The sequence below is a fragment of the Trachemys scripta genome, chromosome 15 (assembly GCF_013100865.1).
Source record: "Trachemys scripta elegans isolate TJP31775 chromosome 15, CAS_Tse_1.0, whole genome shotgun sequence".
Lineage (NCBI taxonomy): Eukaryota > Metazoa > Chordata > Testudines > Emydidae > Trachemys > Trachemys scripta.
Genome location: NC_048312.1, coordinates 8,705,547 through 8,719,795, shown reverse-complemented (window position 1 = coordinate 8,719,795; position 14,249 = coordinate 8,705,547). Strand labels below are relative to the sequence as shown.

At 52.0% G+C, this 14,249-nt stretch overlaps 1 protein-coding gene across 11 annotated transcripts in view; it reads left to right on the top strand.

Moving 5' to 3' along the window:
* NCOR2 (nuclear receptor corepressor 2) overlaps window positions 1-11,609 on the top strand; it is a 391,355-nt gene extending 379,746 nt beyond the window's left edge. For 9 of the 11 annotated variants that reach the window (XM_034791186.1, XM_034791190.1, XM_034791189.1 and 6 more), the window contains 5 exons: window positions 357-502; window positions 2,285-2,338; window positions 6,534-6,767; window positions 9,473-9,655; window positions 9,988-11,609. In XM_034791186.1, the coding sequence (XP_034647077.1) occupies window positions 357-502; window positions 2,285-2,338; window positions 6,534-6,767; window positions 9,473-9,655; window positions 9,988-10,163 (793 nt within the window). In that variant the 3' untranslated portion in view covers window positions 10,164-11,609. The remainder of the gene's footprint in view (window positions 1-356; window positions 503-2,284; window positions 2,339-6,533; window positions 6,768-9,472; window positions 9,656-9,987) is intronic. The other 2 variants (XM_034791192.1, XM_034791194.1) reach the window with 2 other exon arrangements.
* The last annotated feature ends 2,640 nt before the right edge of the window (window positions 11,610-14,249 follow it).

Sequence of the window (14,249 nt, the reverse complement as noted above, 5' to 3'; positions counted from 1 at the left end):
TGAGCAGAAAGAATTCACTTCCAGGGTAGGGGATTTCGGGGCCCAGAGGAGAATTTTGTTGGGGCCCTTGACTCTAGGGTAAGAAGAGCTAGGCCAGAAGTGTTTCTCTTCCAGCCAAGAGACATTTTGTGGTCTGGACCTCCTGGGGGAATAAGCCACACTGTATTTAGGGGCCTTTGATCAGTCTCAAGTTGAAGACAACCTGACTCCTAAGTCTAAGCTAGAAAGGCCCCAATATCTGGATGGCCTGGGGGCTGGTTCAAAGCATCTGGCGGCTAATGGGATAGGGGCTCTATAGATAGAAGGGCGTAGCGTGGGCCCTCTGCAGCCATTGCTGATCGCCTTTTGCTTCACAGAATGGGTTCCAAATCCCCAGGAAACAACACCCAGCCCCCAGCCTTCTTCAGCAAACTGACCGAGAGCAACTCCGCCATGGTGAAATCCAAGAAGCAGGAGATCATCAAAAAGCTCGGCACGACCAACAGGAGCGAAACGGAGTACAGTAAGGCTTCCAGGCTGGGGCTTTCATGCAGCAGCCACCGGAGGGAGCGGGGTGGGATGAAGGCGCCTTGCAAAACCAAAGAAGGGAGAGGGAATTCCAAAGTAGCCTTCTTTCTGACATGATTTAAAGGGACAGGAGCCCACCTCCCAGACTTGAGCAGTCTGAAGCCAGTTTTGTCTGGGGATGAGAATTTGCTGCCCCATGCTCTTATCCCATCCATGCAGTGGCGTATTGTTAAATACAGGTGCGTAAGCACGTCTTGTGCCTCTCCTGCATACAAGTACCGTGCCTGTGTGCGGCCGGGCGTGTTGGGAACCGTCTTAGTTCAGTGTTTTTCCACTGCACAGATCTGTCAGAGAGAGGAATGGGGTGGGGAGATCTGCTGATGGGGGAAAAGAGATAGAAAGGCAGGTGATTTGGGGGCCTTAAGGATGGTTCATGGCCCTGTATTGTGATGGCCATTTAGGTCAAATATACCCCTCTGCCACTGCAAGCCGCATTGGTAGTGCCGGCAGCTAGCCAGGCTCTATGAGGTGCCTCTCAGAAGCCTGTCCTTTCTCTGGGGCAGTCGGTCCAGCACCACTCACCGGCACTGAATGACCTCAATAGGAACTAACTAACAAGTGAAGAATAGAGGAGTCTTAAGAGCTATTGACGTTTTTAATGACTGTCCAGCCAGCCTGAATTCTGCCTCCTGAAGATGTATCTGTCAGACCCGACATCAATATTGGTACAGCTCTGAAAAAACACCCAGCCTGACTTGTAGTCGAAATTCATCCCATTCCTTCATTAGCTGCTAATAGAGTAGATAGGATCATAATTTAATTTAGCTTGGCATTATACAGTCAATACTAATTCAATTTGAATCCGTCTTGTAACAGCTGCATTGGATAAGAAGGACTGAGCTGTCTCGTCCTGTGTATGTTGTTACCATAATCCAACCACGTTGTTAGGTTCCTTGGGGGATGCATGGTTGACCTCCCACTCGTTTCCTTATCGGGGGGAAATATACAGAAATAGGAAACGCCTTGTGTTTGATGAGAACTGCTGTTATTCTAAGGAAAGCGATATTCAAGTCAAATAACTCAGCTAAGAGAGAAAATATTGACTTAGTATTTCCCCCTCGCTGAATGCATGAACAAAAACTCTTCTTTGGGAATAGGGGATTGAGCCTTTGGAAACGCCTCGAGAAAGCTCTGGGTTTTGTACCCCAGCTTAACCTCCCAGAGGGTAGAATCTCGGGGTGGAGGGAGACAGGAGTGCACTTGTGGACATCAACATAACTCTCTGGAGCTGTGCTGCATTAATGCCAGTAGGTTTAGACCCATGGTTCTCTGTTGCAATCTCTGGTCCACTTGGTGAGAGCAGCGTTCTCCCATGCATCCAACTTCCCAAACCGCCACTCCTTGCCTGTCAGGCCACCTGGAAGGGCTTTACAGGCCACTGATGATCCATGGGCCATACTTGGAGAACCTCTGATGTTGATTGGCATGGCCAGGGCTTGCTCATTATCTTGGAGTTGCGTGTCTGGAGGTAGCATTGCTTTAAAAACCGAGATAATACTTCCTAGTCCCAAACCATCATTCCTCGCCCCACCCACCCACAACTTGAACTTGGCCAGGGATTTTGTCAGTGTGGGTAACGTAATGTAGGTGCCAGGACTCAAACTGCATGTCCCATGATCCTCTGGGGTTGAGGAAGTGTTAGGAAGGAAAAGATCCCCTAGGAGTTAACCGTTGTGCGCTGCAGTTCATACTGAGGGACTTCTTTGTCTTCCTCCAGATGTTGGACAGCCTGGGACAGAGATTTTCAACATGCCAGCAATTACTGGAGCAGGTAACAGTCCCGATAGATCTTTATCGTATGTCATACTCTGCCACACGCCACACAGAATTCACAGCCTGAGAAGAGGAGGTTCCGCGGGTTCCGGTGTCGTTTATTGAAATAAGATACAGTATATTCCTGGTGGGAAAGATTGGAGGCGGGAGAATATGTGCCTACGGCCCTTCCCTGCTTTGGAAGCTGCTCTGTTGGACTGCAGGCTACAAAGGCCTAGTCCTTTTAAAGCCTCCAGGTTGTCAGAATTTGAGGAGACATAAAAACTTAGATCCGGCAGGGCTTTGGCCTGGGATCTGTTGGATTCGGAAGAAACCATGTGACACCAGCAGGGAGGACGCTGTAGGGAAGCAGTATCTTTAAATGGACTCTTATTGGCAGAGGGCCGGCAGCATAAGGGACAGACTCTGCCGCCGTGAAGAGGTGTGAGGTGACAGAGCCAGTGTTCATGTAGGAGCGTGAGCTGGCAAATGGGAAGACTAGAGCTAGAATCAGAGGGAGAGGGAACAGTACGCTTTAGCTCAACCACACGTGATGGGCTGGATGCAGGGATTAGTGTGTGAGGTTCTCTGGCATGTGATAGGCGGGAGGTCAGACTAGATGATCATGCTGGTCCCATCTGGTGTTGGCAGCAGAATTCAGGTCCTTGAACTGAATTCAGGTGCTACAATCCTAGCCCAAAACTCAGGAGAGGCTGCCCACCGTTCCCAGCAGACTTCTTGTTTGATTTTCCCAGATGTGTGTCTTGCTGAAAGCGGAAAGTCCCCACAGGTCTAAACCATTGAGTGGCTGGTTGGGCGGGGTGATGTCCCAGGTTTTATCCAGGAGACACTACATCAGGCACACTGATTTGTTAATACTTGCTGAAGGAACACATGCCAGACAAAGCAATGACCATCTGAGCCCAGAGGGTGGGGGGAGAGAGAGAGAAGACAGGCTCAGATGTTGGTTCCTATATGTACAAAAAAACATTACTCTGAAACTAAGGGGTCTTCAGGCTTAAAGCCTAGATCAGTAACAATATCAGCTGCATATGCTGTGCCAAGTTAATACTTGGTTAGGCCTGGCATTGTGCAAGGCGCTGTATGCTCCACAAAAGTAAAGACCGTCCGTGTCCTGAAGAGCTTCCTGTCTAAATGACAGGCACAGGGACAGTGCAGTGCCCCAAGAACTCCAGGACTGAGACCTGATGGGGAATGGCTGCGGATAGTCTTAAATGAAGGGAGGATGGCAACTCAGCAGAGCAGGACCAGAAGGTCACGCCACACGCTGCGGGGGCATTGTGGTTCTGCAGAGCATGGCACACAGTTCTGCCGTTGAGAGCCGAGCCTGCCCGGGGGATGAGGAGTGAGTGGGGCTGGCCAGGTTCAGAGGAGGACAACAGTGCATCAACTCAGGTGGGCCAGCAGAAATTTTCCTGTGGGATGCTGTCGTGGGAACAGAGGTCCCACCTTGTTACTGAGAGGGGACAGCCTTGGCTTTTTAGAGGCAGTAGTCACCTTTGACCTCCAGGAGCTCTATTTGGGAAAGAAGAGCGTAGGAATCGCCGCAGGCCCAGAGCCCTAAAGTTTTACCTGCCCCACAGGCGTTTGCCGTTGAGTGACAATGAGCTCCTGTGTGAAAAAGACCTTTGCTCCCTTCCTGCAGGACAGTGGTTCTGGAAGTGGAGGGACTGTACTTCCATACGGGAGCGCACTGCAGGGCTCCAAAGAGCCGAGTCCATGACTCCTAGCTCTGCGTGTGTCTCTCTGTCTCTCTCTCTCTCTGTGTCTCCAAGCTCTTCAGCATTAAAGGAGACATTCAAGCTGCCAGGAGCTGCTGCTCCTCCCCACTCCAGCACCACACGAGGAGTCAAGGCCAGTGCCAGTGTCCCTGTTACGCTGCATAGCAACAGGGGAGCCCAGCAGCCCTGGACAGTGAGGCCTCTTCCCTCCCCACTGAGAGAAAAACCAGCTCCAGGGGGTTCCCAGAATCCTCCCCCTGCAGCTGAGGGGAATCCGCTTCTCAAATGATGGCCTGTCTTTCCTCAGGCCGCCCCTGGGGGCGCAGGCTCCGGTTTCCTTTGCAGCCCCTGAGCTGCTTCTGTAACAGGCTTGCCCTTCCCAGCTCAGATGTGTGTCTTTTCAGACGTCAGAGGCTACTGGAGCAGGGCTGCTCTCTGCCCTTCATCTCCAGAGGCTTCTTTTTCCACACAGTGTATAAATAACCTGTGGAAAACGCTGCAGGATTTGATGGAGGCCCCACAGAGAGCGTTTCCGAAAGGGATTAGGCATTGATAGGGCCGAGAACAGCACCGGAGTTACAGGGGCTGGAATAGGACGGGGAGCAGCAGTCAGGGCTTGTCCCAGCTCTGCCACTGGCTTGCTGGGTGACCTTGACAAGTCGCTTCACCGCACAGGGCCTCCGTTTCCCCTTCTGTGCAATGGGTACAGCAGGGCCTGCTTCCCAAGGGAGTTGGGGGGGCTTCCTTCTTAGCTGGAGTGCACTCTGCGCCCCTCAGCTGAAGTGCGCTGGATACACATGCAGCACTATGTAGCACGCTTCAGGAGTCAGACAGACCGAGCTAGCGTATCCTGTTCGTTTGCTTTCTGTATCAAACCAAAACCTACAGCCCTCCTAGCGGAGTCCCCTCTCTAAGAACATGAACTTCAGTGGCTTTACGCCGGGACTGGGCTTTTTGCAGAATGCCTAGAAATGGTTAAACTTCCCAGGGACCTGCACTGTCCCCAGACCCCACCATTCGGTCGAAAGGCCAGCATCTGCCATGGGTTCTCCCCCCACCCCGCTCTATGCTGGGAGCTAGGCCCATGCCCACTGGGCATTCCCACCTTTTTTTGTTTGATCCAAGAGCTCCGTAAGCCCCAAGTTTCTGTGGTATCTGCATGGCAGAGGCTGCTGGCAATGGTGTTATCTGCCTTAGAAAAGCTTCCCAGTAAGAGTTAGTATTGGGGAAGGGAGGCGGTGAGCAAAGAGCCAGTTTTTGACCCTGCACAGTGGTTAAGCTGACTCACGCCGGCAGCCGAACCAGGTGGATCCCTTTAGCTGTGAGCTAGAGCATTGGGGGTGGGGGAGTTGCGTGTCCTTGTCTGTGTCAGCGGGAGCTCGGGTATGAGCTGGGAAGTGTTGCAGGGAAAAGTCTGTGGTTAAGGGTTGTTCTCCGGGGCTGAGCGAAGGAAAAGGGCAAACCCTCGGGAGTGTTTGGGACACTAGCCCAGAGCGAGTGTGCTGGGAGCTGGACGGGGATGCTGCCTGTTCGCAGGGGGAGTGCACGCCCCCCTGCATAAGATACAAGGAGGGGGCACCATGGCTGCAGCATTCCTATTGAGAAAGGAGAATTGCTGCGCGGGCAGGAGAGGGGGCTGCAGGCACCAAAGTGAGGATTAAGGAAACATGGCATTTTATTTTCTTGCCTGTATTTTGACTCTGTAAGTTTTGCCCTTGCTCGTTTCCTGTAACCGACGCATTGGGAATGATGGTCCCATGGCTGAGCGAGTGCCCTACGGTCCCTGTGCGGCGCTGCACCATAACTGCATGGCTTCTGATGACTCACAAGCACTCAGACACATCCCTGCGTTTTCTGCATCCTGTTTCCTAATGACATTTGACCTGTAGATGTGGGGGTCTGGGCCCCGTGGGCGGTGGAGTCCGGACTACAGATGGTGCAGGGGGCTGGGAAGGAATTAATCAGCACGGGGAAGGATTCTCTCCTCTTGGCCTCCGTCCCCCGCCCCCCCTCCCCCAGACCCAGTAGAGAACAACTCCACAGGAGAACTAGGACAATTCCCCAGCAGTCGTTGCTGGGCCATGTGCCCACGAGGCACTGCCAGGCTCAGGATACATGCCCTGCAGCCTGTCACTCCTCCGCTATTGAGGCATTGGGGTCTCCATTTACTTTTTTTTTTTTTTTTTTTTAAATCACTCCCACCCCCAGATTCTTCCTCACTCAGCAAGTAGTTTTCTAACTCCCCACCCCCCAGCTCCTGCCAAGCCCTGGGGCGGGGCGGGGGGACGGAGTGCACTGCAGAGCTTAAAAACAATATGACAAATTTTGTTGCTTTGCAAGAATGTGCTGACTGTTTGTTTCTTCCCTTCTCCCTTGTCTCCTTTCTCCCCCACCCCATCTTTCTTCTTATTTGGTTCCCCCCCAACCCATCTCCCACCCCTCACCTCTCCTTCCCCTTTCCGTATCTCCCAGGGCTAATCAGTTGTAGAAGCCAGTCGGTTCAAGAAAATTCCAGTACCAACATGGGGTTGGAGGCAATAATTAGGAAGGCCCTAATGGGTAAATATGACGAGCAGTGGGAAGAGCGCTCGCCTCTCAGTGCCAATGCCAATGCTTTTAACTCTCTGAATGCCAGTGCAAGCGTGCCCGCTGCTATGCCCATAACCGCTGCTGACGGACGGAATGACGACATGCGCTCCTTGCCAGGTCTGCAGCCCTTTCCACCTTCGCCGTTTCTCAGTGTTGTTCATTCTTTTTTTTTTTTTATCCTCTTTGTTTTGTGTTTTCCCTTCGAGCTTTGTGAATTTGCTGATTAATCCTGGAATCTTTTACGTTCATGTCGTAGCCTGAAAGGGGCTGTTGCTTTTTCTCTAAAACACTGACCGGGCTCTTTTCCTTGTTTAATCTCCTTTTCTTCTTATGATGTCAAGGTTTATTTAAAAAAAAAAAAACCCTCAATGGAAAGACACTGCAGAGAAATGTGCATTTCAAACAAATCCCAAGCCCCAGCGAGGATCTTGATTCAGCAAGGCCTTTAAGCCTCCCTGCTGAGCAAAGCATTTAAATTTGCTTAAGGCGTCCTCTGCTTCAGTTAAAGCACTTGATTGAAATCAAGTCCTTTAGTGCTTTGCTGAATCAGGGCCTGAGATTGTATGGCCCCAAAAGAGATATTCACCCAGTGAGAAATCCATGCTCCTCTCGGTAGATATGTGCCCCCTGAATAAAAATAGTCCTTTAAAACACACACACCCCAGTGCGGGAATCAGGGAAGGGACATTTATGGCACTGGAGGTAGAGAAGCACAAAGTTTTCCATTCCCCTCCAGCCCAGGTGTCCCTAGCTCCAGGGGCAGGGCTGTGTGATCCCCACAGTGCCAGGGGAAATGACCTCATTTGGATGGCAGAAGGGCTCGTGGTTAACTCCCATGTACCTGCCAGGGGGAGTCTTCACCCGCCCTCGGCTGGGTTGATGGTTAACCATGGTTGTAGATCGGCTCCAGGCATTTCTTTAGCTGTCAGTGTTGCCTGCCCACCGTTCAGCCGCTGCGAAGGCCTGGCGCTGGCTCTGTCGCTCTGCTCTGGAAGACAGCCTGGCTCGCTGGTGGAGCGGTGCGAAAGGCAGCCTCCAAAACAGCCATGGCTGGGGAGAGATGCCGTGTCAGGGGATAATAGAGGGAGGCATTTGGAATGGGAGGGAAGCCTCAAGGCAGCTGAGAATGGTGGGATAAGGCAGAACCCTCGGAAACCCGGAGTAGGGAGCATCCCTGCTGAGGCCAGAAGACATAGACCCACTGCTCCTCCCGCCCCATGCCACGAATCGGGCATCCCAGGATGTGAGAACATGGCTTGCAAGCCTGTGCAGCAGGTGAAATGCAAGGAATTGCCCCTGGCTTCAGGGTTGGGCCATTGTACAGCTCTGGCGACGGCCATTCCCATGAATCTCCCCATGCCACCAGGACACACGGAGGAGGGTAGAATCAGAAATGTGGGCAGGGGGTGGGGAGTCCGTCATTCCCCAAATACCAATTGATTTGCCATCCACATGGGTTAACATGATGCTCTAGTTCCAGAAGCATTGAGTTACACCTCGTCCCTGGCTAGGCGGGGACGGAGAACAGGGAGCTGTGCTGCTTATCCTTCACTGGCATTGTCCCCACTGGGAATTCACCAGAACAGAGCCCTTCAGGCAGGGCCATGCAGAGGTTTTGAGAGCCTGGGACAAAATCTGAAAGTGAGGCCCCTATCCTTCCAAAAGCCGTTACTATGGAGTAAAAGGCAATTCGGGGGGGGGGGGGGGGGTTGGAGAGCGAGCCGACCCCACACTCATCCCACAGCAGCGACTCCCATGCTACAGGGCTGGGCCCAGCTCCGGGCGTTGCGGCCTGGTGCATGAGGTCACAGCACCACTCGGGTTTGGCCTAACTGTCCCTCTATCAGGACAGGGGCGGTCAGGTGAGGGTTGAGTGAGTGATGGTGTAACCCTGGGCCCCAGGTCGTAGTGCTACTCAAATTCCATGGGCGTGGGGGGCAGAGCAAACTTCCCCCTTTGTGCTCCCAGACAACCCTGCATCCAGGTTGTCTGTAGAGAGGGAAGAGGAGCATGTGGGTGCCTGTTCCTTCTCACACGCAGTCCCTGTCCTACTGAGTCACTCAAGGCCCCTGGCACTGGGTTTTAGATGTTCAATGAGGCGCTCCCCAGTCCCTTACAGAAAAGCGGCCAGGCCAGCAGGCAGACATTCTTCATCAGCCAACCCTCTCCTTGGGCCAGACCCTTCAGTGCATCCAAGTGCGCAGCCCCCAGGTCGGACACAAGCTGCTGCAGCTTGCTTCATGGTGGTAGGTGAGTCCAACAAGGAGCTGACAAGGCCCTGGGGCTGGGGCGTAAATCGGGGAAGTATTTGGCCCGTTGAGCCTGTCCGTTGCAGCTGCAGTAGCTTCTTTGTTCCAGCAGAGGGCCTTGAAGTCCTTGGGCCTTTTAGCGAAGGGTCAATAGGAGTTTGCTGGTAGAACGCCCTGAATACCGGTGCACTCTTGTAGCATGGGAAAACCTGCCCATTTCTGTCTGGGAAATGCCAAGAACGCTGTTCTGTACCATTCCCTGCTGAGACATCTGCCGTGAAGGTTAGCGGATGCTAAGCTTCCTGTACCTCTAGTGGTACCTGAAGGCAGCACCTGTCGTTCTGAACGTGCAAGAGACATAGATCAAGCTCCTAGTGATAATGGGGACTTATCCAGAGACACCTTAAAGGGGCCAGACCTTGAGGAGGTGCTGAGCACCCCCCCTTTGAAAATCAGGCTCCATTAAGGTGTCTCCAGTCAGGCACCCAAAATCACGAGTGGCTTTTGTGGCTGTGGCCGTGTGGCGTGTGTCTCCAGCGATCAGTTTGAAAAGCAGGGTGCTTCTCTCTGCAGGAGGAGGAGGAGGGAAGCCAAAGATTGCTGCTAGACCCAACAGCCGCAAGGCCAAGTCTCCAGCACCGGGCCTGTCCTCCGGAGAGAGACCACCGTCTGTTTCTTCCGTTCATTCGGAGGGGGACTGTAACAGGAGGACACCGCTAACCAGTCGAGTCTGGGAGGACAGGCCTTCGTCTGCAGGTAGCGCAGCGCTGCCCCCTGGGGGCTTTGGCTCTGCCCTCTGCCAGGGGTGGGAGGGTGAGATTGCCTCCCCAGACAGACACCCGGGTCAGCGTCAGCTGAGTCGTCCCCTTAGGGAAGTTACTGCTTATTATACCTGGGGAGACCCCCATCTCACTCTTGACCCCACAGGCCCTTCTGCTCTTCCATCCCTGGGCCTCCCTTCCCTGCCAGTTGTGCTGAATTGCAAGGGGCCTCTCTGACACTGACTAGGGGGCTGGTGAGTGAATTCCCCACCCAGGGCCGCCTTTTGCACCATGCTGAGTTTCTCCTTCCTTTCTGCCCCTGTTCAGGTTCCACGCCATTTCCATACAATCCACTGACAATGAGGCTTCCAACCGGCGTGGTGACAGCCCCGCCGCCAGCGTCCATTCCACAAGGGAACTCCATCGGGCAGCACCACGCCTGGGAGGAGGAGCCCAAGCCCCTGCTCTGCTCCCAGTATGAAACGCTCTCAGACAGTGAATGAACGAAAGAGAGGGAGGAGAAGAGTGGACACGCGTGGGTAACGAGCTGGCCAAGGTGAACTCCGACCATATCAGTCCATGGCGCTGTCAGCAAAGATGCCGGAGCAGCGCTTTTCCAATCGGTCGATTTCTCACATCAGGAAATTTCTGAATCCTCTTCAGTCTAAAGCCTTAAGACAGCCAGCTGGAACCCAGCCTAGTTCTCTTTCCAGCACTGGTGTCCTCACGCAGCAGCTGAGAGCTTGAGATACAGTCTGTGAACAGCTGATGGGAGGGGGGAGGAAGCTCCAAAGGATGCAATCGCTCACTGAATCCCAGTTGTTTACTCAGGGGAGACCAGCTGGTGCTCCAGTTCTACTCCTTAGATTCGGTGAGAACGAGGAAACCCATGTTGGGAGGAGAGCGAGCGTGCTTGGGTGCATGTGCATATACTATGTGTGTGCGCCTAGGCACACATATAGCGTGTATTCTCTGCCTGCACACCCGCGTTGCCTGCTATCGAGTACTTGAAATAGGATTAGACTGCCCTCCCCCAGCCTCCAGGTTGTTCCATGCATTTATCAGCCCACAGGCTGCGCCACTGAATTATAAAATCAAAAGGGCCCCATTTTGTTCCTCTTGGGCTGCTTGGGATGTTCCTTTTACAGGCATCCCCTGCATGGGATTAACTTCCCCAGCAGGCCCCGGAAAAGCTTAAACAAATAAAAATTACGGGGGGGGGGACGACTAAGGATCCATTTAACAACAACAAAAAAGTCCTTCTGAGTGAGAAATCCTTGGTTTATCTTGTAATCAAAAGAAGTTCCCCATATTGTGGTGCATTAATCTGCAGCTGAAGGGACTCCATTGCTCGAAGTGCATTGTTTCCTGAATGGTGAGAAAAAGCAATTGTAAATGATGTATTGGTCTACAGGGTATATTTTTGATACCTTCAGTGAATTATGTCAAGATGTTTGACGTGAGGAAGGACTTAAAACAGTGTTACGTGCTGCTTTCAGTCTCGGCTCCTGGAAAAGAGGTTCTGTTATTGCGTGCAAGATTTGACGAGTTTGTCCATTGTATGGAAATGTAAAAAAGGTCTCGTTGATCCATCACAGTTGTCTGTACGTCAGTAGAATGTATTAACTTAGTTTAAAAAAAAAAAATGTTGCCACAACTGCAGGGCCTCCTCATTATTACATATACTGCTCTTAAGCCAAGAGGAATTTTCTTCTCCTTACAGAGCTTTTCTCTCTGGCACGGAGATCTCAAGGGAGCCTTTCCGAAGACCTTGTCAATGTTTTTGTTTGCAGTGGGAGGGGATTCGTGAGAAACTTAAAACGTTTGTATTGTATTTTTCTGATGCACATGGACGCTCTGCTTTATATTATTTTTCATTCCATGATGTTGGATCATCTTTGCAGTTACACGGTTCAAGAACAAAATATTAGACTTTTGTTTTTCCTTCACTTCTGCTTTCTCACTCTGGGGGTTTGGGGGGGAAAACGATGATGTATTAAATGCTTTGCATTCTGCACGCTAGAGGAAAGAAGACCAGGACATAGACTTTCTGCCTCTCCCATTGCCTGTTGGAACAGACAACTGCTGTGTTACAGAATATCTCTGATCTGCTAGGAATATATTGAAGAAAAAGGTTCACATTGTCACACTATCAATGGGGTTTTTTCCCGACACTGTCCCAAGGGTGATTCTAATTTCAAAGCAACAGAAAGATTTTATGTGGTGGTTGGTTGGGGTGTTTTTACAATGTGCAGGTTTTTAACATTCGCAGAAGTTTGAGTCTTTTCTGTTGCGTTTTTTTGTTGGTTTTTTAAACGCGCAAAATATTTGGAAGGGTTTATGTTCCCCAGGTGTAGCCGCTGGTGTGGCATAGCTCGGAAGCAAAAAGTTGACAGCTGACGTTTTGGGTATAATATTTTACAAACAAGTCGTGGGTTCTGCTGGGTGAAGTTCAAATTCACCCCATCTTTCCCCCCGATAGCCCTTTTAAAAAAACAATTACACTGTCAGAACAGCCTAGCGCTGTAGTAATAGTGAGGTCAGCTGCAGTGTCTTGCCAAAAACGTTGGCAATTTTTTAATGAGACATGGACGCGCTTTTCACCGAAATGTTTGCCGGAAATCCATCCTGTTTTTGACTGGTGCTGGAAGAGAAAAAAATGTGATTTGTTACAAAAAACGTTGCCAGTTTTCAGCCAGCTCTAGAGACAGACCTTTCAATGTAGCTTTTTTCTGTTTGCATGAGGGATCCAAGCTTTGTCAGCCACCCTTAGACTAGCTGTACCTGCAGTAGGTGACAGCAAGAGGAAATAAACCCGAGTAGCCTGTGCTAATGGACAGAGAAAGCTGGTCTCAGACGTCGGAGGGGTTGTCATCCAGTCTTTGCTTAGCAGGATAGGTGCCTAGATCCTGGCAGTGTGAGCTGGATGTGTGTGCATTTCCCGCGCCTCGTGGGGAATCTGGCTGGGTGGTGCAGAGGGAGTGGCATTCTGCGTGAAAACTAGAGCTGAGCTGGGAGGAGGGGCTGGGATTCTCTTCCGCAATGGGGTGGTCCCTGAAAGTGGCCATCAGAACTTGTCGGATAAGTGAGACTCTTCCAGAATTTAGGCTGGAAGTTTTACAGGGGGCTGAAAGGAGTTAGGCACCTGTCTATCATTGACCTTCAGGGGAAGCTTGGGAACCTTAACCCCTTTAAGCTCCTTTGAAATTCCCAGCCCAACTAGCTTGGGTTTGCTGACATAGCCTCCCCACCCCCCATGCCAGATGTGCTGATGTAGCACAAATGATAACAAACACCTGTCTAGAGCCGTTCCACTTCCCTCCTTCCCATCCCCCCAGCCCATTCACGCTCAGCAAGGCCTCACCCTAGACTCTCCAAGTCAAAGTGAAAACCCTTGGACATCAGCATGGACGGTTTGGGGTTAGACCCTTGGGCATCCCCCACCGACAGGAAGAAAAGGAAACACCTGCAAAGTGCAAGGTTAAAATATAACCTGGCAAAGAGCCATACAAACGTGCGCTGCTGTCTGATGACGCCAGTTATACTTGGCAACCCGGGCTGGGTGAACGTCACTGTGATGTAGAATGTCCTGTTACGTCAGAGGGGGGAACATCTAACGGGGAGGGAGGAGCCTCGGAAATCCTTTTGATGTCCAGGGCAGCCGCAGCTGTTTGTCTCTGCAGCCCCTCAGCTGCCCCATTGCTTATTTTATACCCAAGGGAGGGTTTCGGGCAGAGGAGCAGGGGGGGGGGTCTCCTTGTTCAGCGCTGGCCACTGTTTCCTTCCGGACGTTTGCAGCGTAGAGGGTTTTAGCCCCAGAAGTCGAATACCTTGGGAACAGAGTGAGTCTTTCAAAGCCTTAATTGACTGGTAAGTCTTGAACGATTGGTCTCTCTTCTTCCCGGCACTTACTGCGTCCCAAGTGAAGAGTGGAACCACCTGGTCATCCCTGTCGAAGTGGGGAGCTCGCTGCGTTTAACGAGGACAGGCCTGGGATTACTGAAAAAGAGAGAACCTCCAAAACCACTCGGCAAAGGTCATCGGTTAAATCCAAACCTCTTTAGATATTGCTGAGACTCTTCGTCCGTTTGGGTTCTGTGCAGCAGTGCTCATCTTATATGGCTGGATGGACGTCATCCTGTGGCTTCTGTGGTGCCTTGCCTTTGCTAAGGGGGCGTGGAAGTGGTCACCTGGGCTTTAGGCACATGCACTCACTGGAAGGAGTGACAGCCAGAGGCCCAAGGTGAGCTACCCAGGAATGGTGGGTGGGTCTGTAGCAGCCAAGAGGTTCAAGCCTCTGTAGTTCTCTTCAGGCTAAAAGTATTTCCTTCTGCAAGTAGCTCTGGGGGGAGGTGCTCTGGAGCATGAAATCCCCTAGCTGCAGAACAGGAACAGCCCAGTGCCCATTCCCCGCTCTGCTCTGCAAGGGGGCCCCCAGGCCTGGCCTGCAGGGACCGGCTCTAGGGAGTGAGGATGGCCCATTTGGTTGTGAGTCTGCCCACAGCTGTCAGGTAGGGCGTGGTTCCTGCGGTCTGGGGTGAGGACAGAGATCCACCGACTCGTTCCACGCAGGCAGTTGAAATCAGGAC